Raw genomic sequence first — 26,978 nt, forward strand, 5'->3', positions numbered from 1 at the left:
TTCAGAACGTTCAACTGTATTGTCTAGAGTCTGGTTTTTCGCAAGAGTCCTAACCTGTCGGTTGTGCTTCATCTGGATCGCGGCATTTCAGCTGGAGGATAGCTCCATCGACGAGTACGTCGTGTTCGCGGCCGTGTAATCGCGTCGCGACGCTTTTTCTTCGCAATTGGGGCTATTAATCGCAAGATAACAGTTTGAGGACGCGGCGATGACGGAGAGCTGAGAGTACAGTTCTCTACTTGTGTATGAGGTAGGCGCAGCTTTCCATGTGGAATCTAACCAGTGTATATGGTGTTATTTCATCGCATAATAATTTGATTGATAATTTGAAATCGGTGCTGTGAGACGGATTAATCATTGAGTGCGATCGTGCCTTGTGAAGTGTTCACCTGTGAAATTAAGCGCGAATAGATGATACAGAGCTATAATGATAATACAAGCACAATCATAAATTAAACGTCGGATGATTATGATTGGGTCATTTCAGATCTCAGCAATTTTACGTATATTTTAAATTTCAAGAATTCCAGCAGTTTTACGTATATTTTATTATTTCAAGAACTCCAGCAGTCTTACGTATATTTTATTATTTCAAGGACACTGGCAGTTTTACGTATATTTTAATATTCAGTATATTTCAATAATAGTGCTGACAACAAAATAGATAATCGGGACTTGCTATTCTCATTTAACAATGGAAAAAGAACAAAATAATGCTACAAACGTAGTTTAGAAGGCATCCGAATCAGAAATGACCTAATTATTCCTAGTTTAAAGTTTGTGAAAAAGATTAAATATTGTGAATACAGATATCCATAACGATTCGATATACGCATCCTGTAAATTGCAAAAGTTTGATGAGAGAAAACTCGACACAAATTGTGGGAATCATTTTACGTAAATGTAAATTTACATTAGGAAAACTTTGTAAAAAAGAAATATTCATTATATATGTAATAATTTACCTTTTAAATATACATAAATTTATTTGTGTACCTTGATAAGTGTATTTTTTCAATGTGGTGGATATGATTAATGTACATAAAGAGAACTACTGATAAAATAGTGTGAAATTAATCGTATGTATTATTTGATACGAGCAAATATTTATTCATCCTTTATTCTCTGTATAATGATCAATCGTACCATGAACTTTTGCATAGTGTTATAATCTATAATCAAATCTTGTAATAATCTCCCGTATAAATTACGTTACATAACTGATAATTCAAAATTTGTGGTGGGTGAAGTTGACATGCTTTTATTTGGTGCTGTTATGGTGAAGATTCAACGAGGATAAATACTATCGTTTAATGTGTGGCAATCTGCAGCTGGTGAATAAGGTTAACGATGCATTTACATGTGAGGTTATAAAGATATGTATGTATATATCGTATACATGTGAAACATCTAAATTTTGAGGTGCGACCTCGAAAATTAGGCGGTATATGTACTTTTTATAAGTACATAATTCTAGGCTCTTAACTAAAAGCTACATGAAAGCGCAAATGCAGTTAAAAGAAAACTTTCAGTCGCAGTAAAGTTCTTCGTTACGCTTTTCGATTTTTTATAGCTTACGCCTTATTCTCTCTTATTTTAATGAGTAAAAATATATGTAATATTTCAAGAAAAATTTTAGTATAAAATTGATATAAGAAATTAAAAATTCTTAAAAATCTTATTCTTTCTTAAGTATTCAATTACGTATTCTTAAATAATTTTCACAGACTTAAGAAATTTTTTAATAATAGACAGACATCCAGTGGATGGAAAATGACCTGTAAGGCATAAAGTTAAATCGGTATAGCACTATTCTCTATAAATTTTCTTCCGCGTTAGAAAGCGTATAAAAATTGTGAAAGCCGTTCTTTATATAGAGCTCGATGAAATATTAGCTTCGCCTTGAATGTTTAAACGTTTGAATGTAACTCTATCTAAGTTTGAAAGTTTGAATTTAGAGTTTGATTGTTGAATTTCTCCTATCAGAGATACAATGAACCGTTTTCTAGTTCTATTTTGGGTATTTCTTTAATTCATTGTTTGTAGACAAGTATGATTTATCATACATATAGTAAACTAAAAAGTAATCGACTTTTTTTAAAGAAATTTCATATGACTTATATTAAAACTGTTTTCATTTCAAATTAAACTGGTCATTGCGATATAGTTTTTAATTGCTCGTTGAATTTCCAACGCGGTAAATAGAATCTCCGAAAAGCCGCATTTATATTCTCACACCACGTCGCGCCATTAACTAGAAACCGGTTTCTCAGCGGTCTTCTGAGAATTCTATTAAATCGATCATAAACCTTACGATTTTTTTTTTTATATTTTATGAACGCGATTAAAATTACAGCTAGATCGCGAATGGAAACTACATCGCCGGGTAAATAAACAGCCGCCTTAAAAACGTATCAAATCATTGAGTTATAATTATTCAAAATTATTTACCTCCTATCGCATCAATCGCTGAAGAATCTCTCCGATAATTAAGTAAAATTTGAGTACGTTAACCTTAATGCTGTTAAAATAATTCCAGACACATGGACGTGCGTTACACATATGTAAACGCGTGAAAGCAGGATCTATCGCGCGTGCTCGAAAGTGTCAGTGAACTCGGAATTCAGCCGCTAGGTAGCCTACACTCCACCCTTCGTGCATTTTTCCCACTACATCTATATATACATGCACAATTGTACACGTATACGAGGTATCATCTCTTTGGACGGTATCGCAAATATCCTCGATAATTCGCGCGGCCAGCAAGGACGAGCAAACCGTGGATGAGCCATGCGAGACGGATGTAATTTCCGTTCTCGCAGAGCCGGTCGAAGTGCAACGATAAAAGCAGACTATCGTAATTACCGGTGTCCAATTTCAGACGTTTGCCTCTGCTCACGTTACGTTACATCGTACGTACGCCGATCAAAAGTTGCCGTGGCGGACCCTCCTCGTTTGTTTTGTATAGGTTATGGTGGTGGAGGATGTAACGATAAACCATCGATAAACCATTTTCGAATTTTAAGTTACACGTAGCAGGTGAATAATTTATTCGAAAAGCTATACGATTATATCAGTTTTGGTTTAATTTTATTAGTCGACATATTGCATTCAAAATATATAGTTGGGAAATTGATATATGGTCATATGACAATTAATATTTGGAGAATAATTGAAAAACGATGAATGGTCTGATGATTTTTATGCATTTTTGAGGAAATTTAAAGATGCAAAATATACATAATAAGCAAAAATATATAAAATATTAAAAATGTACTTCTCGCTTTGGTATTGTATTCATAAAAATATAAATTTACATAAATACTTGCGGTCTATTCATAAAAGAAATTAGATAAGTATTGTTAGGAGTTAATGTATAAGAATTCTTTACACTTGTATAATATATGTTCTTAAGACTTCTTTCATTTTCTATAATTGTATAATCGATTTAGTCGTTTTTACAGCTGTGTAATGTTTCAAGAATTTATATGGCTTCTTCCGCAATAAATTGTACATTAATTGATGCGAACAACTTCAGTTTTCTGGCGAAAGCTGAAGGTTGCCATGATCATAAATATGTATATGTCCATGGTATTCTGTATATATTCAAATTCATTAGGCATTGTACGATTGATTACTACTAAATGGCATCAGTTCTGCTTAATGAATAGCTCTGTATCAATAATTATCTTGTTTTGGCATGCAATATTTCAATAAAGGGACCATTATTCATTTCAAGGAATTTAGAATATATCTACGTCATCATTTTATTTTCATTAGTATCCTAAATGTTTTTACAATCAGTTTCTCGAATGCAGCTTCCCATACGAATAATTGAAGACTAACTCGAAGCAGAAGAACATGAAATTTAATCCATTTTCCCGTTAAACTCGCTTCTAAGCCCGCGTGCACATTAACTTCTACGGTTTTATCGTCCGATTCATATTTAAATAGTAAGATTATTCTTCTTTGACCTAATTTCAAACAATATTCCTTCTAACTGACACATGAAGAAGTTCTTTTCTCAAAAAAGAACTAAATATATCCATTTTAGTATCGCACAAGTTTTTATAACCTAACTTTAAATTCGTATTGTCGGAGAACAAACCGGTGCTCGCTATTTCGTTAATTGAATCAATTTTTTAGCGAAACAAAGCGCAGCTTCGTGATAAACGATTTTATTTCATTTGACAGAACTAAATAACTTGACGCATTTTATTATTTCGCGCCGGGACGGTATTAAATTATCTATGTTTTTTGCTTTCGTATAAAAGCAGCAATTTTTGCCTCGTTGAAATTTATGAAAGCCGGACTGAATATATGCACTGCATTAAAAGACACGCGTGGAAATCTCATTCTTTGAATCATTAAACGAGATTAAATTTGATTTTATACCGCCGAATAATAATCAATCAATTTAACGCCTTATTATTATGTAGATATATTGGAAGACAGAAATACGCGATTTATTTAATAATTGAAATGGCTATATTATATTTTTAAGCTTAAGTTTTTACTATATTTTCATTGGATTACTTAATACACTATTAATCGTAATTGTATTTAACTTACAAAATTAGTGTAAAATGTAATCATAATATTATTAGACACATAATATAATAGAATATAACATATAAAATTGTATTACCTATTTTATAGAAAAATACCAAACAATTTTTTTGCGTGAATCGATCTTAATCTGTATCTGTTTGTCCTTGTAATCCATCCACGGTGTACTCATTTAACCACAAGTAATGCGGCGGCATATTTAGTTTCCAAGAATAAAATAGCTAAGACTTACTTAGGGATGCGAGACATATCGAGGAATATTTTTCAGACTGGTTAAACTCGAGATGAAATTGTATTTGTATCGAATCTCCTCTCATTGTCATTGAGAAACGACAGAAATCGCAATTCATGGAAACACGGTCACTTTGTAATAGTTAATACAGAAAAATAAGAATTTGTCATAGTTATTAGGGAAATTTTATTTAAATGATAAGAATTTATCATAGTTACTACATGAAGAACTTTGCTAAATGAAAGAATAGATACTAGGAGAATTTTTATTAAAGAAATAAGTCTTGTATCTATCAATGTTAGGTTAAGTTTCGACGAGGTTAGTTCAGTCGTTGCACTGTTTCTCTTTCCAATGAATGAAAACATAAATAAAGGTTTTAATAGCTAATCTTAATACAGCATTCTAATTCACGGTATAAAATAGCAGTAGAACGAGCAAACGTGCAATTACGATTTTCCACGAACCGGTAGTTGTGTATCTTGCAGCTTTATAAAGGGATGAGAGATATAATTAAGAGGGATTAAAAGGAGGGGAAGATAAACGGTCTGTGTGTATTCTCCAGCTCTATGGCGTCCCGCTTTATATAGTTTCTTCGAGATATAGGAAATGAAAGCGTGTCACGCGACCATCCACCCTTCCTTTTGCAAACATGTATGCGCTTAACGTTTAGATTAATACCTACCTGTCAACATGTGTTTACTGGAAATTACGTTATCGTTTTTCGATCGATAAGGTAGATCATGATAATCTATTCTGATTTATAATTACACAATTCGTAATGAATATTATTCAATAATTGCTGTACTTCTATTATTTGTTATTAATATACGTAGAAATGGTAAGTCCATTACAAAACGGATTTTCCTCCTTTTTTTATTGTTAGTGCCGAATCAGATACTGTCGCCAGATACCTCATTTTCACAAAACTCTCCAGTTACTAAATCTCGTGTTTCATAATATTATTCTTTCTCTAATCTTTCATAATATTTAGATTATAGTAATTATGAGTTTCAATATTTAATATTCTTAAATTATTAAGTCACATAGTACTGTACAAAAATGACGCCAAAAATAAAATGAAAGAAAAATTAAAAAACCTGTCTTCCAATATATTAAACATATATTATTTAATTTTTCATATTGTAATTATGTAATAAAATTATTTAACAGAAATCTTATGATGTTACTTTTAACTCTTTCTGCAAAAATAAATTTAAAGTAACGATCGAGGTAAAGTCTCGAGCAGAAAATATACATAGTAGCTCTAATTAGGACGAGACGTTGTTCACTGTCTTGTTCAGTTACAAATTTCACCATCTTATTTCTCGCTCGTTAAAAGTGTCGGTCAATTGCATCTATCATGCACGATCTCAGATTTGAACGTTCGTAGAAATCTCTCGATTTTTTAGTACGTTTTCCAAGATGAGCCATTATGCAAGTGGATATCGCCGGATAAAAGTTATTACAGTCGCAATCATCGACTTTCACTTGCATTGAACGTCGCACTGGGGCCAACGCTGGCGTAAATTATTCTCTCACGCTTGAGCTTCTCTCACCCCTTGACCTTATTTCTCGTTTTCACTTGTGGGATAAAAGAAGTTTCGAGTTGATCAAATTGATGTCATATGCGCTATAGAAATTAAGATTCATTTGTCAGCAGTTTATTTAATAATAAACAGAATATTGAAGTAGTGGAATAATTAAAAAGTAGCAAAGTAGGAAATAAAAATAGTGAGAATGTGACTTGTAACTCAGATTGCATTAAATAGATCTTGTATTTATGATAATAACGCTGTTTGTTTTATTTTTTTTAGAAGGATGATTACAAGATAATTTTTTTCAATTTTTTTTCTTTTCTTTGGACGCTTAAAATAATAAATAAATAATAAACAATAACACAAAAATTTAATCAATGCATTATACTTCAAATAGAAAAAAATTGGTATCATTTTGAAAAACATTAAAAAAAAGAAATTTGACCGCATTTTGATCAACTGTATGTATGCATACTCCAAGAATATACAACTCACTTTCGAGAGACAGTTCACTCTCTTTTAACTTGTGCTATGATTACTATGATTACTATATAATAATCTTGTGATATGTATTTTGTTTGCAGAGATGAGTGGTTCTAGACTTGGCAGGGGCCGAGTTGGCCGCCTGGCCGTGTACGGGGGTTGCGGGGTGGTGGGTCTTCTTCTAGTGTTCCTCTACCGCGCCGCCACCTCAGAGATGGCCAGGCTTCGGGAACTTCACATCCAATGTGCTCATCAACAGGAGGCTCTAGCTGCTCAGCTTCAAGGTATGGATTACTAGATATGCACCATAAGGAATCTGATTCAATTTGAGAAAATTGCATTTATTCCCAGATAAATTTGTAAGCAGCTGCATTGAAAAATTATTTCTGTTCATTTCTAGTGATATTCGAGTACAAAGTGAGGCTGGAAAGATCCTTGGCTGAGGAAAAGAGTTCAAATGCAGCAGTGAAACAAGAACTTCAGCAGCGTGCATCTAGAGAAAAGTCCCTAAGAGACAAGGATAGCATAGAGGCAATGCAGAGATTCAACTCTTTGCAACAAACTTACAAGCTGCTGCAGACAGAGCACCAGGATTTGCAAGAAGAATGTAAGAAGCGTGATCAACAAGCTCTAGAAGACACTAGTAAATTGGAGACAACGCTCAGAGAACTTCGTAGTCGTATCAGGCAAGCAAGAGAGGACAAAGAGAAAGCCTTAGAACATTTAAAGAACAAGTTTCTGGAACTGGACACTCAGAAGAATGAACTGGAACAAAAGTACAATGATATGTTAAAGAGCAATGGGGATACTGATAGCACTATTGAACATCTCAAGAAGGAAGTGTTTCAGTTGAAGCATGAACTGGAAGTAGCCAAAGTATGATTCCTTTTTTATATTAATAATCTTATTTAATTGAAGATTTTTCAAATTTCCAATCTATCCATTTCAAAATATTGATCCGTGATTCTTAGTTTGTCTTTGAAGACTCTTCACATTGATAGATCATTTATTTAAGAGAATTGGTCTGTAACTTTTTGTTTTTTATTTCCAATAGAAAACTTCACACAAAACTACTTCTCCAGAGCCAAACGTAGCCAATCCGCACCCTTCACAAGCGAAATCCGCAGACGCAGAAAACGCAGGACAGCTTGTTAATCGGACACAGCAACAACAGGTAAGTCCACCGACAAATGACGATAAAAATCCACAGCCCCTGTATGCACCAGCAGTCGCTCAGCAAACGATTGAGGATCCTCTACAATCGAATGAACAACGTGTGAACGAGATGAACAACGTTAGATTCGCTCAGAAGAATGGCAACATCGTCCCAGTGGGTCCAAACGAGTTAAAGGAAGCAGAAGTTTTACCATTGCCCTACGATTTGCAAGAGAAACGTCAGAAAAAGGAGGGCGATCAATCTGTGAATGATGAAATTCAAATTGAGATCAATAAAGAGATAAGACAAGTTATCCCACCGCCCAACCAGATTAATGACAAGTTCAATGACAAACACTCTTCTACCAATTTACCAGGTATAGCTCAGACAATTAACATGAATCTTGATACGAAGAAGCATACCACAGTCTCAGTGGTAAGGAAAAAAGAACATTCTGCTGTCATTGATGAAAAAAATTCTCCAGTCCAACAGACTTCTGAGAAGGTAGAGAAAAAATTGGAAAAAGCTCAAAACAATGTAGATGGAATCATAAATCAAATTTTGAGAATGATCTGACAAATAAGATTGACAAAAAATTGTAATGCTTTGTCAGATATATTTTTGTTACAAATACTAGGGATAATTGTATTTAGTATTCCATAATGGCTACTCTTGGAGAAACATGTTTGTCTATTTTTTGTATAAAGATTTTATGATTGACTTTAGATTGATTTAAGATTTTATGATATTGCAGCTAATTTCTTGACGATTAAATGTAGCTCCTGACTTTAGTTCAGGCTCTGGTTGTGATTCTCTTTGCTATAAAAATGCTTGAAGCGTTTTAGATATATTATTAATCAAAGTAATTGTGAGTATAGTTGGAAAGATCAAAGTTGATATATGTGTAGTGACACTCTGACTGTGCTCACCTTAGTTACTACTTAACACATTCGCTACCAGAACTTAATTTAGATGTAATTTTAATATCATGCTTGGTGTTTGGTAAAAAAAGGGAAAACAAAACTCAAACGGTTCTTGTCTATAATAAAAGTATATTGTATTATTAAATATACAGAATTAAATGTACAGAAATACAGAAAGATGTTGTAGAGAATGTGTTAATATAGAAATATTAAGAATGCAAGAACAAATTATCGCCATTCAAAATGAATTGGAAGAGAATAGCTAAACTATAGAAGTAGTCATGATAAGCTAGAAAGCTGACTCTCCTAGCTTATGAAAGTTCAAAGAAGTGCCTTTAAATGGTTGATTGTTGGGGAACTGAATTCTTCTTAGCATAATCTATCTGGTAATGTTTACACATGCACGTAATTTGCATGGTTTGTACTTGGTGCTGTAGATAGACAATTTCTTTAGTTGACTCAAAGGACTTGAGATCAGTCCACAGAACTATTCTTTCCTGTATCATCAGGAAATCAAGTGTAGATTGAGCAGTATAATGATGGTTTGAGAGGAAACATGATAGAAAATATGAAAAATCTGTTGCATGATGGGATGATCTTAATTAATTATTGTCTCGAAGATTATTTAGTAGTTTTATCTATCTTCTTTTACTATTAATCTATATTATCAGTATCAGTATTAACTGGTATTAAATACTTATCATAACTATATCATAATAAAATATTATAATTCTAAAAAAGAAACCAATATCGCTTCTAAGCTATCATAAATATTTGAGAAATAAAGTCCTCTGTGTACTATCTAGGGCAAACTGTGATTTTTCAGAAGAGTATTTTTTTTCTCGAATCTTCGACAAATATAAATAACTTGAAAAGATATAAATAACCAAATAAGCAATTTAAAAAATCCACTAACTTGATCCTACTTACTGCTTCAATATAGATTTTTTAATATAAATTTTTCAAGTGCAATATCACAAGAACAATGTTTGAATTTTGCAGAAGACAAAATGTTTTAGCAGTTGTGTAAATGTTGAGAATCCTTTTTTTTTTAATTTGTATTGTTATATTTAGCAATCTTTACATGTAAATTAGAACACATTAGGCTGTCAACATATTATACATTTAGTTTCAATTGCGTTCAATTATAATTGGTATTTCATAATTCAATTATAAAAGTTCTTTTTGCTCAAGGTATAATTTTTTTATTGATTGACAGCCTAATGCAAAGGAAAGACGATTCTTTTGAATAGTTAAAAAAGAAACCAGTCATATATATGTAGCTTGCAAGCTGTATTGAATGTGCCTGTATGTCCGTGTTAATCAATGCATTAATAAATTGTTATTATTTTGATCTGCTTGCATTTTTTATGGCACCCTCGCAGAAACCTAACTAAACTGATCTGCTTCCTTGTTATTACTAGTTTGCTGCAAATTTAGAAAGAAAGATAGAGAAAGATTTAATTAAATATTAGAAATAAGAATCTTTGGTGAGATGGTTTAAATTTCTTTTTTAATAGATCCCTTTATTTCTTTCTTTTAAATAAAACAGTAGTCTCATTAGAAGGTGAAAGCATTTAATATTTTCTTCTCAAAATTAGTTCTCTTATTCATGTGAAGGATATTTTTAATTAATTTTCTCGAAAGTTTTATTAATTGATTTTCACATTCTTTGCGATAATATTTCTGATTTCATCAAATAATATCTTGGTGTAGAACTTTTATATTTGGATGATAAATATTTTGAATTAATTGATTTTTCATGCTTGAGCTTCTTCTTTGGTTATGTTTTTAATATTGCTTCACTGGAACTTGCTCTATGATATTTTGCGGTTGCCTTCAATTTCTTTTTAGTGTAATTAAAACTATCTTTTCAATAAAATTCAAGTTACAAAACAAAGTTGACATATCAATCCATTTAATTTATAAATGGAGAAGAAGCTTTTAATTTTCAAAATTGAAGGAAAATTTTTAGTGACATTTTCTCTTTTTGTCAGGTGATTTTTCTTTAAAAAAGAGCATGCTTTATGCAATATTTGTTTATTTACATGCTTTCATAGCTTTGAAGAAAAAGAAACAACTATTCCTCTTTGCCAATAGAAACTGAAGCAGGTAAGTTAATTTTTACAAAATGTATCTGAAAATGTTTCTTCATCCACATCTGTAGCCTACTATTTTCCAAGACACTCGCTTGCTTATCTCTATTTTAAAGGCATAGCATTATTGCAACTAGAATCCTTCTTTTTATACAAAAAAGAAATATAAATTTATAAAGTAAAGAATGAATATTTTGTGAATAATTAATTTATTTCCTTATTAGAGTGCATGTGTATGTGAGAGAACAGAATACTTAGTCCTAGTAAAAATAAATTGCACTTTGCATTATGATAGTAACGAAGAAATGAAAGTTAGATTTAGTTCTCATTATGTAAGTAAGTAAATAAATAAATAATTGAAATTTACGTTCCACGAATAGCAATACTCCATGTATAAAATAAGAATAAATATTCTAAAACTAAAATAAAAATAATGTTTCGAAATGCTTTAAAATTTAATATAATAAATGAAGCAAAAAGAGAAGATTGCAAAATTATTTTTCCAGAGCACAGTGGCCACAAGTTCGATGAAGTCGATCCCAGCCGTGAAGCTGGAGACTTCAACGCCAGCAACTAGCGGCAATCCAGTGTCCACATCCGTGGATAAGGCGCTTCCGGTTCCGAAACCGGTCCCGAAGTCCAAGCTCCCCGTTGGCGTGCCACCCATTCCGATTATGATCGATCAAAAATTGGAGAATCGCGAGGAGAAACAAGACGAAGTAGCCAGGAAGAAGGAAGAGCCGAAACAGAAGATTAATGTCAACAGTAAAGAGCAAGAGGGTGAAAATGGAAATCTGGATCCTCCATTTCCAGCTGTTCCAGCTAGAAGAGCCGATGACCAAGTTCCAGATAGAAGAGGAAATGGTTGGTTCAATGTTGGGCCTGGCATACAGGAGATTGGAGATGAATTGAATCACATTCGTCTTGCTGGGTATGTTTCATTGAAGGATAATTTCATATTTCTTGTATTCAGCCAATTTTATATCAAATTCAGTTCTCAATTTTGTACGGATATTTTAGAAATCTTAGACAATTACAAAAATTTAGTTGCTTTTAACAGTCTACATTGACATTAATTCATACAATATTATAGGTTTTTTGTTTGTAATCCAATAATAAGATTTATTTTTTAATGGAACTTTAGCCTTGATGCTGGTGCTGAACGAATAGCTGATATTGGAGATGATCAGTACGAAGGAGTTGAATATGATAAAGAACCCCAGCAGAAGGACAGTGATTTAAGATTAGTTGAAGGTGAAGATGAAGGTGAAGGTAACTAAATCAATAAGATATATTCATTATGTAACTCAGTTTTATATATTGTTCAATCTTTTGTTCATCATTTTAGATGAGGATGATCAAATAGACTATCCTCACAATTTAAAGCAAGAGAAGAGGGAGTGAAGGATCTTTTTTTTAGTAAAGATGCCGTAAAGTGGACTGGTTTGGCAGATTTGAACAAACAGTTCTTATTCAAGAGTCTTATTTAAGAGAAAACCAATTATTGTCTACTAATTAACATCTACTATCAGTCTACTCTTCATCTTGCCATTACTTAATGAACTGACCTAGCTGCTAACCATCATTTATCATAAAGAAGAGAGAAAGAAGATGGAGCAAGGATTCTTAATGATAGATGCACCATTTTACTTTTTTATCTACACGTTCTTTTGGGGGAAACCTCTTATGGGGATCTAGCCAAAAAGATTTAGATAGTCTATACTCTATACAGATGCTATTTAACAGCCACTGCCCAACCAACATGAGTAGATTGTATTTTTATTCAGAAGCTCGTTGTTTGGTTCGAGCAGTGTGTGAATAGAAAAAAAACAGACTGTATTTTTCTAGAGCTAATTCTAAGGTAAAAAAGACGCGAATTATATAAAGTTTCCATGGAAAGAAAAGCCTCTTTCAGAGATTCATTCTTTCATTGGCAGATGGAACAGGGGAAGAAATACCTTGTTCATTTAATTATACAGTGTTTATGTATTTGACAAACAGTAAAATTTTGTGATAAATGTCACAGTAGTATTAGAATGATTACTGTATTGATTTATAAGTATTTGTTGAGGCATTTCTGTAGGAAAATTCCTTGTCTATTAAATCTAATCTATTGTAGGAGACTCTACAAAGTTAGAGTCTCCTAATATAGTGAATTCATTTATTTTGCAATTAATCTGTGTTAACAAAAACAAAATGTTCTGTCCTGTATCATGTGTTTAAGTATGTAGGATGTAGGTAACTAATTAACAACTTAGAGTGTTAAATGTTTTTACATACTTATGGAATTCCAAGAGAATACTTCCTACTTGTTCCTTTCTAAAGTAGTATATCAATCATTCGATTATCAGATTTTCGTGGAACATGAGCAATTAGTAAGAAGCTTAAAAGATGAAATATTCTGCCAGTGAAAGAGTCCATGATTTCTTTCAACAATCCGCCAAGGTGGAGTTGTGACTTAAATGCACTTATTACTTAAGCCGTCTCGTTGGACATTTTTTAAATAGAATTCAGCAATTCAATCAGCCGACTATTCTTATTGAAACCGTGCAATACGATCGGTACAAGGGTACACGTGATTTATTTATTGCCTATCAGTCGTCGTTCTGGCGCTAACAATCAAGACTTAACAGAGTGAAAGGAACTACTTTAAGGAATTTATTAAAGATATAGATTAATATTTGTTATGACCGTAGATATCTACTTATACACTGACACAGAGAAAAGTGATCCATATGTACATAAGAGTTTTTTCATAATAAAAGATTGAAAAACTTTTTGTATTTTCCTTTTAACACTTGATACTTCATGACCTAATATTTGAATAATATGAAAGCAATTCTTTTTCATAAAGAATATCTCAAAAACATATAAAGTTTTTTCTTTAAAAGATAATACATATTATTGTGTTGAGGTCTTCAGGTTACATAAAAATAAATTTTCATTTAGAATGTATGGTATTTATGATAATGCAGAAGTGTCTGCAGAAAATAAAATATTGCAGAATAATCTGTATTGTCCCAATGACCTTTAACTGATACTTGCATCTGCAAGACAAAGAAGAAAGATCTTCTTTTTTAACAGCCTCTATTTATCAATGATTCATAGATCATTATTAATTTAAACTCTTTGTTCATATGCTATATCAAATATATGTAAAATAAATTAACTACCATCTACAAGAATATTCAATCAGTATTCCTTTTAAATCTCATAACTTACTACTCTTATATCTTTGATTTTAAACAGAATAGCTTCTTTTTTCTTTCTGGATATGTAGATTATAAATCAAATACCAAGGTTAACGTAACACTTGCGGTTCTAGAAAAACTATAGTTTCTATGTTCTATAATGCAAGTAGAGTTTCTAAGATGATAATATTATTTGTTTGCTTCGATGTTTTCGTGAACTCACTGTGAAAGTTCCATGATGAATCAGACTTTGACTAAATACTATTTAATTAAACATGTTTATCGATCAGTTAACAAGTTCCTTATACACGCGTTATCCATGTTTTCACAGCAAATGATCGAAACCGTTCCAGATGTTTCACATTACCATTTTATCATATCCTCTTTTCTTAGGTGTTCAAATAACATAGATTAACTGTTATTATCATTCATTTTCAATTTGTAGGTTCGTTATAAATTTCAATTGCATTTTCAATTAATGCAAATTTATGTTATCAGTCGTGTTTTGCACATCGAGTATCGGATATTATGCAGAACAGTCGATTTTATTAAACCGTGTGGAACATGCTCGCGATTTTATTTGCCAATGAGTCAGATGCACATGTATACACTATATTCGTCTTACGCAAGCCTAGAATACAATATACAGAACGATCGCTGTTCCCAGAACCGATTTGCATTGGGTCTAATCGCCTTTAAACATCCAGTCATGAGTCTGTGACTGCGTTCGAGTTTCTTGTCACTGTTTCCTGCAATATGTAGATTAATTTTTTTTTAGTATCTTACAGAAAAACGGTTAAGTATTTTTGTATTCTTTTTTCTTTTATGGAAGAGTTGCAGGAATTATTACTTTTACATGTAAGAATCATAGCTACAGAAATTATAATTTTTAAAGAATTATAAACAGATGAAGATTTCTTAAACCACAAACATTATTAAATAAGAGTTTATATAATCCGTCTATACAATACACAGCTGTGCCAAGAAAGAAAGATATATAAATGATCTTAGTAGTGAAGTGTCTTAGTGACTTAGTCGTGAAGACTATACGTAATACCAGGTGTTCAGGTGAACTCATCTAAATTATCAGACACCATTGAAATTTAAATTTTCTGTACATACATGGCTCTGATAATCAACAAATTTGCTTCAAATTATTTAAGAATACATTTATATAGTTTTGTTATGTTATATTATTCGTATTATTTGTATTTTATAATTACATGTGTATCTATATTAAGTGTGTTTTAACTCAGAATTAATAGTAGAAAGAAATCGTTTTGTTAAAAAGAAACGTTTCTTCTTTTCAAATTCCCTTAAATCATTTGCTCTCGTTTGCACGATAACGCAAATGTCATAAAACTATCATAAAACGAATCGATTCGTAATTATCAAACGTCTCAAGGTTTGTTTTGAAGCCGTCAAACGCCCGTAATTCGACTTCCTTCGCATTAATCGAATACGACCTACACGAGGAGCGTCATGATGCATGATCTCATCTCGAAAACGTATCACACAATCATCTTCAATTACTTCGTCAGGAGTCGACTCGCGTATTCGACAATTCACGTGCGAATAACCTTCGAGAACTAGCGAGTGACACGACAGAAGTTGTTTTCCTTGTTTCTTCTTTTCGCCTTTTGAATTTTTCACGTCTAAATTATCCTTCGCGAATCTTGGCAAGGATACTTCGTCAATTTATGGAGGTTAGACATTCCTTGGCAGAGGATAGCCTTTCTTCTTTTTGTGGAAAGGGAAATACGGATTGTTATCGAGTGTCTCCAAATGTTTTTTTTTTTTTTTTACAGAAACGAATATTTTTATCGAGCAGTTCTACACATTTTTAATTTCTTGTTTTTCCCCGTGTTTTGTATCTTCTTGTTATAACATCCCATAAAGGATCACATTAACCAGATCAAGATAAGAATGATCATTGAAAATATTTAATTAAATAATAAATAACGATACTTCATCTTCGCTATGAGTAGTCATCGTTATTTCTTAAATTACTTCTTTTGATTTTTTCTTTTGTCGTCCTTTTGAGTCATGTTTCCTATCATTTGTAGTATCCTGTGTTACCAGGAAAGAATTATTTTCAAAATAATAGTTTTTGACTAACTAGTAGACGACTAGCACACACGAGTCGTTTGCTAGAAGATAGAAAAGCAAGTATTGGGAGTAAACGAGATCCACGTTAACACGATAACCCGAGTAAAAGGTTGCGACACCGCTACATCTGAGATTCAGTAAATTGACTGGCTGTTACTCATTTCAGCAGATAGTTGGTGCTTGGCAAAATAACATATTAGATAAACAACGAAGGAGGGAAATTGTAATTCACTTCTTATAATCTGTTTACTTATTTGAGAATATCCATGTCCCATTAAAAATATCTCATCGTGATTTTCCATCGTATAAATTGTTCCAATTTGTTTCCATCTTGCTCCTCGTTTTTAACTATTATATTTTTATTTCTTAGGTAGCAACCAGTTATAACCGGAAATAAACAATATTGCTTCTTTTAATTTTATTTTTGAAATTAGCTCATTTATTCTTGTATTTTTACAGCTGAATTTTCAAAACCGATTAAATGCTAGTATAGAAGAAACATTAAATGTTCGTTTTCTCTCAACATGTCAAATTTAATGTGTGAAAATTTCTTCAGTTTATATCCCTCTTTTTTCTTCCCCTTTTCACTAAACAAATTTCTATACATTCTAAATTTCTATACATGGTCCATAAAATAATTGAAAATGCTAAAAACAAGATTTGTTATCAAAATATTTTTAATATCAACATTCTTCCTGAATCAGTCAATGTTGCAACAAAATATTATTAATCATGTAAACTGTCAATTTATGTAACATCACTTCCCTCTTTTATCGCTTCTCTCTTCCTCCTTCTTTTTAAACGAGACTAGTAAATAAAAATAACTCAAAACTCACAAACAAACTTGAAGAAAATGAAAAATGAACGCTTAAAGAAAGTAAATTTGGCATCCAAAAGCCTCCAAAATTCCAACTCCCTCTCTAAGTCAATCAAAACCAAAACAAGATTTGTTCACTTATATCTAGACCACCAATTCACAGCAAATAACATGTGTAAAATACTTTCATAATAAAAATCATCTGTCTTACAGAAAATATTTGATATTAAGAAATATATAAAAAATTCAGATTTCCTTCTAAAACCAATTTAGATTAAAATTTCGTTTTCTATCTACTAATGCCCTACTCTACCAATTCCCAATTTATTAACCTCCAAATACATCAAATTACCGAATGAAAATCTTCTCTTCTTTAGTCACGTTTTTCATTTCTGTCTCGCTACTGTAGAAGTAAAAATAAAAAGGAATTTTCTTATTGCCAACGATTAAAAAGCAAAGCCACTGAGTGATCAAAAACACCCCATAAAAGTTCCCTAATCCCTCAAAATTAAAATAAAGGAAAATATCGCATCTGATCTAACAACAAACCCGCGGGATCATGCCACCAATTCCTCGAATCCTCGAATCGATCCGATTATCTGGTGCGCATTCACTACCGAAGTTCCGAGAAACATTTTGGTCCCCTCCATGGCCTTGATTTCTCTACTGAACGAATATGTCAACACTTATGAAGAAACGGTTTCTGAAAGATCGTTTCGCTGACGTAAGAGATCCAATATCCCCACTACCTTATTCAATGGAACTATCCAAGGTATCAAAGTCCCTGACGAAGAAATCGCCACGACAGTCCGTTTCTTCCTTTCGAAAAGGTAAGACGTCTTTCATTCAGCCTTTTAAGTTTCTACAGACAGTTTTTGTTTTATCTTTTCGTCGGAGAAAAGTACGTCCGACCTTGGAGTCTTTATTGGGGCCATCTTTAATTTTATACGGTGGCAATTTCTTCAGGTTTCGTCCTTAAAAGTGAAACTTTAGATTGTGCGATTGAAAATTATGTGTCTTCTATCTGTATATTTTCGGTATTAGTTGAGAATATATCGATTGCCAATGTGTAATATGCCTGAATTTTTTTCTTAATATTTTGGTAATATTTAGTGTCATTTTCTTTATATTTGTAACCTAAAGTTTTAAACTACTGTCAGATAGTTTTCAATCATCTTTTTGGAAGGATAATAGGTGTATTTAAATTTATGCTTGCTGACACGTAGTATAGCATATAGGAACTGTTAATGTCTAAGGAAAGGAGAATCTATTAATAGAAATTATAGTAGACATTTTACTTTTTTGTAATTTTACTGCTTTGCTTAAGTAGATATTTCCTTCGAATTTGTATAAATGTTTGATATACGTAGTTGCTATTTTGTTTTTCAATTTTCATGGACTTCTTCAACTTTTTATCTTCTTTATTGCAAACATAACGTTATCATTCATTTATATTAAACCTTTGTGGGATATTTATTAATTATATAAATATAGAAATATAATGCAATATTTCTTGGGAGCAGATCTTATTTTCAATATGCTAATTTTACTGTGTGTTAATTTCCGTAGAACCAGTCTGTGAAAATGAAAGTGCTAATTTTCGCCGCTATTGCGGTATTCTGCGCCCAACCGGCGCTCAGTGTTGACACACATGAGCACAATAAAGTTGTGTGCTATTGGAACAGCACGGCTTTCAACCGACAGGGTAAAATTTCTTTCGTTATTCCATCAAACAACCTATCAATTTGCTCGATCAATCAAAATCTGAAATTATAGTCTGAGAAATAGAAAGTTTGCCTATTGAGATGTTAAAATTGATCAGTTGCTTTCATGTTGAATATTTCAACATTTTAACGTTATATTTGAACAAGGAAAAAACTAAAAATATCAACAATTATTATAGTCCAATTAAAGGTTCTATGATGCTAGAGTAATCGTTATTGTTCTATTTAATATAACTGATTTATTTTTAATGATGATTAATATCGTTACTGTTAATCGTTTATTGATTTTAGTAATCATTCAATTAGTAATTATAGATTAGAAATTAATGATTATTAATCCATAGATTAGATAATATAATAGAAAGATTAACAATTATTATTCATTCACTTAATGCTTATTAAATGAATAACGATTTATATATTATATTAATTATTTTGATCATTGTCAATTAATTCAAAATAATCCTACTCTTCCATAGCTCTTCAATAGTTGTGTTTTTGATACTTATTGTAATTTATTGTGATATATTTCAGGGCCAGGAAAGTTCCAGTTGGATGATGTTCGATCAGCACTATCCCTCTGCACACATTTGATCTATGGGTTTGCAGGAATTAATACAGAGACATTAGAAGTTGTTCCTTTGAATCCATCTTTGGACACTGGAGTTGGATATTCTTATTACAAACTCGCCACACAACTGAAGAAAGGCTTCCCAGATCTGAAGATCTACCTCAGCATTGGTGGTAATGCTGATCCTGAGGATGACACTCACAAGTATCTTGTTGTTGTAAGTATTATTTTGTTTGTCACTCAATTCTATACATAGATTGCAATTCAGGATTGATTGACTTCAAGGAGCTGTCCTTTATTGTAATTTTTTCCTATAAATATCTTAGATTTAGACTATGTTGACAAACAATGTAAGTTTCTTTATAGTATTAAATACAATTTCATTTGGAAATTGAAAATTAAACAATATTGAAATTATTATTAAACATTGCATAGTTTTCTTTACTGCTATAAGATGGCACAAAGTTCTAAATACTTCAGATTTGACTTTCATTACAACTCAAATTGAATCTAAGTTAAAAAGACAACTTAACATCCTCAATTGCTGTAGACTGAGACGGCAGAATCAAGGTCCAAGTTCATTAACTCAATCAACCGTCTTCTCAATGATTATGACTTTGATGGAATTGACCTGGCTTGGCAATTCCCACCTGTGAAAGTCAAGAAAGAACGTGGTACATTTGGATCAATCTGGCATGGCTTGAAGAAGACCTTTGGTTATGGTAAATTCAAAGATGACAAGGAGCAGGAGCATCGTGATGGCTTTACCATCTTGGTCCGTGACCTGAAAGCTCAACTCAGACCAAGAATGAAGGGCCTAACTGTTGCTGTACTTCCTCATGTCAACAGTAGTAGTAAGTTCAGATTTTCACTTCTTTACTCTGTTACTTCTTTAACTTCTTAAAACCTCTCATAACATGGGATTGTTATGAACGAATTTTCTTAATCAAAGATGGCAATATAGCGAGTTTGCAATCAGGTGAGATTAAAGATTTGGACGATAGGTATATTGGATATGATATTAGTATCCAGATGTGACGAGGAAATAGGGACGAAAAATTAATAGAAATCACGTAGTCTGTTTGCTTCGAAATTAAGAACGTGCTGCCGCGACCAATCTTGCCTTATCTGTGGCTGTGCGTGTAACTGGCCAGCGTCACGTTCTCTAAATATTGAACTTAGGGACTCTGGTAACTTGTAGGACCTGTAACGTGTTTTCATATACCTCTGTGTTGGTAAAATTGATTGCAAATAACATACACTGCTGGTCATAATTATTAGACACCTACTCGTTACATTTATCAGAAAATTTCAACTAATTTTAATTCTTATGTAGGCAATTAAATTGCTGCAGTTATCAAACACGCGTTTGAATAAGTTCGAAGTTTTAATATTTTTAACTTTTGTGTATAAATTTCCACGCAAAAATAAGCCCTAAATTTGGATATTTCAAAATAAAGAAATATTTTTTAGTTCTGTAATATTTTCGTAATTTTTTGTTCTTGTGGATTCTATCTTATTATATTTAATATCTTGCAGTTTACTATGACGCGAGATTGCTGGCACCCAACATCGATGCCGTGCACCTGTTCACTTTCGATCAAAAAACGCCAGAACGTAATCCACAAGAAGGGGATTATCCAGCACCCATTTATGAGAGTTATGGACGTGTCCCCCAAGACAACGTTGATGCCACAACCAGGTGAGGAACTTCTGTAAGCTATGCTTATCCTCTGCCGTCAATTATTAAAAATCCCAAATCGTCAGAAATTTATTGTACCATTAACTTAATCAAAAATCAATTTTCCTTTAGTTCAAAGGGACTTCCTAGTTCCTGGTTTCACTAGTTTACAAAATTCCCCAAATTTTCCATCTACACCAGTTTCTGAAAATCCTAAATTACTAAGAATTTGTTTATTGTACTATTGATTTACTTATCCCTCTCCCTTCAATTCAAGGGGACTCCCTGGCTCTCAAGCGTTCCAATCCCCGAAATGCTCTAGAATCTCCATTTACGTAGCACAATTTTAAAATATCCGTAAAGTATTGATTCTGTTTCAAGGTACTGGCTCGAGAACGGTACTCCAGGCTCGAAAATAGTCGTGGGAATCCCAACATACGCTAGGACATGGAAGCTCACGTCTGACAGTCAAATATCAGGGGTACCACCTATAGTCACCGATGGTCCGGGAGCCGAAGGACCACACACAAACACGCCAGGACTTCTTTCGTACGCTGAGGTGTGCTCCAGGCTGACAGAATCTGCTGTGGGTCGTTTGAGACGTGTTGGTGACCCATCCAAGAAATATGGCGGCTATGCCTTCCAATCTTACAATGAGAACACAGGAAGTGACGGAATCTGGGTCGGTTATGAGGATCCTGACACAGCTGGCAATAAGGCTGCCTACGCCAAGGCGAAAGGTTTGGGTGGTGTTCTTATCTACGATTTGTCCTTGGACGACTTCCGTGGTGTCTGCACCGGAGACAAGTACCCTATTATCAGGGGCGCCAAATACAAGTTGTAAGAAGTTATTAAAGACTATTCGATGGACACTGAAAGAGTCGAAGGTGGCCAATTTTGGCACAGCTGAAGTATAAGTTGTGTTAGATCTGTTTTTTAATTAAGGCCGCGACTAACAAATGTATTTCTCAATCTTTTTGAAATTTCGATCCTAAATGACCATTTGATTTTCAGGCATTTGCTTCGTGTTTTTTATATTCTTCACGTAGCTCTAGTTTTTTCGTATGTGCTATTTTTCGTGATATGTTAAGTATTTGAAAAAAGTGCTGTATCAGAAGTGTTATATCGAGAATAAAGATGAAATAGTTTGGCGACTAGTTCTTCCTTTCGCCAAATTCTTTGCTGCCACATTAACACTATGACAACTGACTAATTTCGAGCTAATCTTTATTAGTGATCAGCTATTTTCACTAGGAATGAACCAAATATACTTTATATTTATAGAAAAGTTCAATAACTTCAAACATCTTAGCTTCACACATTAGGTTGCAAGGAATTTCCATAAATCTGTAGGAGGACTGATTTATATTAACATTCACATGGCGCCATTCTAGCCATAGTTACTGATTACCATAGTGCTAGAAACCAACACATCTTGATCGGTCGACAAGGTAGAGATTTATGAAACGTGCATGTATATATAGATATAATATATATATATATTTCGTGCAGTCTATGAATTCGGATAAACACATTTGCTCGGGTGTGTACGAAAGGTTTCATTGTAAATGGACTAGACTCGATAAATATATCAAATGTTAGGAGTTATGGCACACGAGACACAGCTAATTCGTAGCCACTCTCATACGTAAAAACGAAACGTTCCTGAAATCTCTTGTACATTCGTAGTTTTGCATCCTCCGTATTAGCTCGACGTTATTGTCGAACAGAAATCATATTCGTGCTTCGTTAGAACCCACAGCGCTTCACCAAAAACATTCGTGCAGAAACGGTTGGTACAGTGAACGCGGTGTCGTAGACATCTTTGTTCCATTTGGTTCCTGCGATCCAGTTTGTCGTTCCGCTAAATCGAGATAATTTCATTAATACCAAGGTTGAGAGGGAACAATTTACTTCATAATAATTTTTGTGATTTCTTTAACAACACACAAGGTAAAATATATATTTTTGTTAATATAAAAAGTGTAATTATCATTTTTGTAAAATCATAACTCTCTTTTTGGGGTTATGAAAAGTCATTTTAAAGGAACGACAAATCAGAAGCAGTTGTTGCAACAACACGAACACATCCTGCAGCATAATCGTAATACTTAGAAAATACTGGGCGTGGTAGTTGGAATAGCTTACACTCTATGATACAGTTAATAATTCGATATACAGTTTAACAGGGTTAGGGCACTCGTTACATTACGGCATATAATATAATGAAATATAATATACGTAGCGTTACAACGTACAATAACACAACGGTTATCCCTGATACTTAATCCTAATCTACTCTGACTTCGGTCCTCGTGAAGTGTTAATTCGAGCCCGTACGTAAGATTAGAAAATCCTTTTTCAAAATTGGAATTTGAAACTAATATGGAATTAAATTAATATGAAAACAACATAATTGATGTAGGTAAAATGGACAAAAATGAAGTTAGTACGTAAAGATCTTGGTAGTGCAGTGGGTAGTGTATTAGATTACAACCCCTTGAGCTCTCAGATCGAATCCTAGAAATTTCCAGATTCAGTATCTCGCAGATTTTTTCTGGATTTATCATCTGAAAATTTCGGGGAGGAAAATTGTCATTTTAAAATGAAATGAAAAAAGTAAAAAATTCCCAACTTCATGAAAATCTAAGATATATCTGGGAAAAAAATTGAAAATTTCTGGAACTCATGAATTTTTCAGATCAAATAAAATTTGTAGCTATCAATAATTCACTTTAAAGTGATTTTCGTTGTCTTCTCAACGAGCTCGACGTGATCGAGGACAGTCGAGAAGGATTTTCTAAGCAGGAACAGGGCACACTCGACGAGATTACGTTGCTGAAAGCATATCTGTGACTAGATCCAGCAGCTCACCATGAGGTCGGATAGTGAAAAAATAAGTACGCGGAACTCTCTGACATAACTTTCTTCTATGCGTGAATACTGTTGTGAAACGTTTGTTATGAAAAATGCTCTTTGGTGCTTCGATATTCTTTGAAAAAATTATTTCTTGGAAATGCAACTTTTCTGTTTATGTCATTAAGAAACTAAGAAGCAGCAACAAGAAGACTCGTCACATTCTATTCCTTACGTTTTATTATACTGGGGATGATGTATCTGTTGATTTCTTTTTTCAACTGATCGATGATAATCTCACAAATTTCGCGAAATTTTTTCTTCTTTTTATCAGAAATTAATTTTCATTTATTTGTTAAATATCCTTTTCAATGTTTTCATTTATGAATAGTGGAATGAAAATCTTTAACGTTCATATATTTCTTAGACTCAACGATATTGTTCTACAGATAACGATATTGTCTCTGAAGATACATTATTAATTAACGAAATGGCGCCATGCTGTCTCTTGAAAGTTTTCAAATTTCTTCAGTATTCTACTTTGAAACCTTTAACCATGATCCGTGTCACTTTGCTTAAATTTTGTTTAATGTCAGATGAAATTAAATTTTTTAATTTAAATTTTGTTCAAGTTCTGCGTCTATTATTTATTCACATTCAAATGGCGCGTTACGTATCTTCTGAAACAACCTGTAATAATAAATGCATATCAAGTAAATGCAGATCACGCAATTGGTCAACTCTTTGGATAAAATATCGCATTATTAAATACAGTGACGAATGTCGATAACATTTCCCTGCATAATAATCTCTCTCAAACGTTCCATAAATTTAATCAGTTAGTATTCTACTGTTTTTACAATTTCAACAAAATAATTATCAACGATTTTTGTCGACTGATATCGTTGCTATAGAAAGAAAAGGGGGGAGGTGTGAATTATTTTTTAGAATTTCACGCAAGTATAGAATAAATAAAATCCAGAATTTTTATCAGTTTGAATGTTTCTTGGGGACGGAATTAGTCGTAAAGTACAAGCGTGTAGATGTTAGAATTTTCGATTGCGATTTTTAATTCGGCTCAATGGTGTAGTGAGACTGTTACATAAATCATAAAATATAAAAATTAATAAAAATTCGTTCATCTATAAAATATTCCTCTAAACTGGATTCTTTTTAAATGGCATAAACAATTTACATTAAGCAAAGAAAATTTTCTTTGTCTATAGATTTGATAAAAAAAATATTCTCTTTTCATATATTCTGTTAATGTCCATGATAAAGAATTTTTATTATGATGCAGAAGATGAAATTTGGGAATTTTTGCGACCAGCTACCGAAAAAGGACCCCTATTGGTTCTATAAGTTTCACACTCTGCGAGTTACTTGATTTCCAATGATATTCGATTTTTCTTTAATTTTTTCAAATATTAATTAATCAAGCGTTTCTGTTACGATTCCATTTATCAACAATATATTTCTTCACCAGCTAATTTCTTACTTAAATATATTTCTCGATTATCATAACTATTGCACGATATGCAAAGCTTTCTAAAAATATCCATCACGTTAGAAATATTTAACCGAACAGAAATCTCACCAAGATAAAAGAGACAACGAACAATTTAAACACGTTAGTGCAAAATTAGTAAAAAAAAAAAAGAACAAAACAATAACAACGATAATGAAAGAAAACGACACGTGATATAAATGCATAAATAAATGATTACAATTATCTTTGTAGGGAGAAGACCGATCATAGTTCTCGAATATCATTTTTTTTTTTTTTTCGTTATGCTTATGCGAACTGTCTACATTAAAAACGATACAAATAGCGATCTCCCCGATTTTCGGTGATTTTATCAAACTCAACAAGCGATTAATAGTACTAAGACACGAGTCACACTGAACGAAGAATTTTCTTATTATTAGCGAAATACATATCACGTGACTGGTCACGCATCTGCGTGGCCATCATCTTGGAAATCGAACCGAGCTTCGATATTAAATCCGTGCTCGGGAGGAGAGCCTACCTTTTTCAAATAAATTTCAATTGTTTATTCGTTACACGACGATTGTTTATTCATCGAAAACCAACTATACGCCCCAAATGTTTTAAAATTATCAATTAATTTTGTCCTACCTAGAGGAGCCTTTCTATGTCAAAAAAAAAAAAAAAAAAAAAAGAAAAGAATGGTCCAGATCGTGTTGCAGGACCTTTTCTCCTCGTAACTGTGGGGCTCCATCTTCTAGAAACCTCCTCCAACAAGCACCAATCTCTCCAACTTCATTCCAACAATCCCTTAACGCGTGTCTCTACATGACAGAACACCGTGTGACATTGTACCTAGTATCTTGGTCCACATTGTTCACGCTGAGTACGCGCAGCAGCCTCTCCGTGTCTTTGCACGCATGTCTACTGGTCTGCTGCTGCTTCATCAGCATCATCGGCGTCTTCTTCTTCGGCCTCTTCTTGGTCTGCGGCAAAGTCAGCTCGAGCATCTGCTCGAGTCTCAGCCGGATAGGCCAGCCGGTCTCCTTGTAGTCGTCCTCTTCGTACGTGGACTCGCTGGCCTTCTGCAAGGTCTGGAAGGCATAGTTCATAGGCAACAGCTTTCTGGGTTGAGCGAAGGAGTCGTGAACTCGAACTGGACGAGCCAGGGAAGATCTCTTCTTGGCTGGGGTCAGAGGCAACGGCTGGGTCTTCGTCGACCTGGCTAAATTGCTGGTTTTGGTGTTCTTGAGAACTCTGGTCTCGTCCAAACGAGCCAATATCTTAGCGTTCTCCTTCAGCGATGAAGAGTTTATGGAATTGGTCACTCGATAGTTGCCCATAGTGCCTTTTGCGACCAGACTGTTGTTCTTCGTGCTTTTCACTAGTTTTAGGTTATTGTTGTTGATCGCAGTGATGCTGGGATTGTTGTTGTTGGCAACAGTGGTCACGTGGCGACACTGTTCGGCACACTGTAGGCAATCGTAGTATTTCTCGACCGCGTTACGTCGTGCTGAAGCGGAGAATCGCTCGCGAAGGTTCGCGC

At 33.2% G+C, this 26,978-nt stretch overlaps 3 protein-coding genes across 6 annotated transcripts; 2 read left to right on the forward strand and 1 right to left on the reverse strand.

The window, feature by feature from the left end:
- LOC126925506 (Golgi integral membrane protein 4-like) lies at positions 1–13,769 on the forward strand. Of its 2 annotated transcripts, none has more exons than XM_050741116.1 (7): positions 1–250; positions 6,921–7,103; positions 7,220–7,695; positions 7,874–7,993; positions 11,501–11,925; positions 12,139–12,260; positions 12,343–13,769. In XM_050741116.1, exons 2-7 carry the CDS (start codon positions 6,923–6,925, stop codon positions 12,396–12,398), a joined length of 1,380 nt encoding a protein of 459 aa, XP_050597073.1. In that variant the 5' UTR covers positions 1–250; positions 6,921–6,922; the 3' UTR covers positions 12,399–13,769. The 2 variants fall into 2 exon arrangements, with proteins under 2 accessions (XP_050597073.1, XP_050597072.1); XM_050741115.1 differs by having other exon boundaries at positions 2–250; positions 12,139–12,266.
- On the reverse strand, positions 13,360–26,873 carry LOC126925519 (uncharacterized). The gene is made up of 2 exons (XM_050741149.1): positions 26,288–26,873; positions 13,360–14,934 (listed from the first exon to the last, which is right to left on the reverse strand). The coding sequence occupies exons 1-2, from the start codon at positions 26,773–26,775 to the stop codon at positions 14,925–14,927; spliced, it is 498 nt and encodes a 165-aa protein (XP_050597106.1). The 5' UTR covers positions 26,776–26,873; the 3' UTR covers positions 13,360–14,924.
- Positions 17,830–22,244, forward strand: LOC126925507 (chitinase-like protein Idgf4). 3 transcript variants are annotated; one of them, XM_050741117.1, is made up of 6 exons: positions 17,830–17,941; positions 18,681–18,816; positions 19,370–19,623; positions 19,957–20,260; positions 20,946–21,108; positions 21,451–22,244. In XM_050741117.1, exons 2-6 carry the CDS (start codon positions 18,696–18,698, stop codon positions 21,929–21,931), a joined length of 1,323 nt encoding a protein of 440 aa, XP_050597074.1. In that variant the 5' UTR covers positions 17,830–17,941; positions 18,681–18,695; the 3' UTR covers positions 21,932–22,244. The 3 variants fall into 3 exon arrangements, with proteins under 3 accessions (XP_050597074.1, XP_050597075.1, XP_050597076.1); XM_050741118.1 differs by having other exon boundaries at positions 17,917–17,941; positions 21,469–22,244; XM_050741119.1 differs by lacking the exon at positions 17,830–17,941 and adding an exon at positions 18,161–18,213.
- Positions 26,874–26,978: the final 105 nt, after the last annotated feature.

Source organism: Bombus affinis, chromosome 16 (genome assembly GCF_024516045.1).
Source record: "Bombus affinis isolate iyBomAffi1 chromosome 16, iyBomAffi1.2, whole genome shotgun sequence".
Taxonomy (NCBI): domain Eukaryota; kingdom Metazoa; phylum Arthropoda; class Insecta; order Hymenoptera; family Apidae; genus Bombus; species Bombus affinis.

Excerpts from the sequence above, each read along its gene's own strand:
- LOC126925507 (XM_050741117.1), top strand. The coding sequence starts at position 18,696 with ATGAAAGTGCTAATTTTCGCCGCTATTGCGGTATTCTGCGCCCAACCG. Across the intron at positions 20,261-20,945 it reads TCCTCATGTCAACAGTAGTA|TTTACTATGACGCGAGATTG; the intron begins GTAAGTTCAGAT and ends AATATCTTGCAG. Across the intron at positions 21,109-21,450 it reads AACGTTGATGCCACAACCAG|TATTGATTCTGTTTCAAGGT; the intron begins GTGAGGAACTTC and ends ATATCCGTAAAG.
- LOC126925506 (XM_050741115.1), top strand. The coding sequence starts at position 6,923 with ATGAGTGGTTCTAGACTTGGCAGGGGCCGAGTTGGCCGCCTGGCCGTG. Across the intron at positions 7,104-7,219 it reads TCTAGCTGCTCAGCTTCAAG|TGATATTCGAGTACAAAGTG; the intron begins GTATGGATTACT and ends GTTCATTTCTAG. Across the intron at positions 12,267-12,342 it reads AGGTGAAGATGAAGGTGAAG|ATGAGGATGATCAAATAGAC; the intron begins GTAACTAAATCA and ends TCATCATTTTAG.
- LOC126925519 (XM_050741149.1), bottom strand. The coding sequence starts at position 26,775 with ATGGGCAACTATCGAGTGACCAATTCCATAAACTCTTCATCGCTGAAG.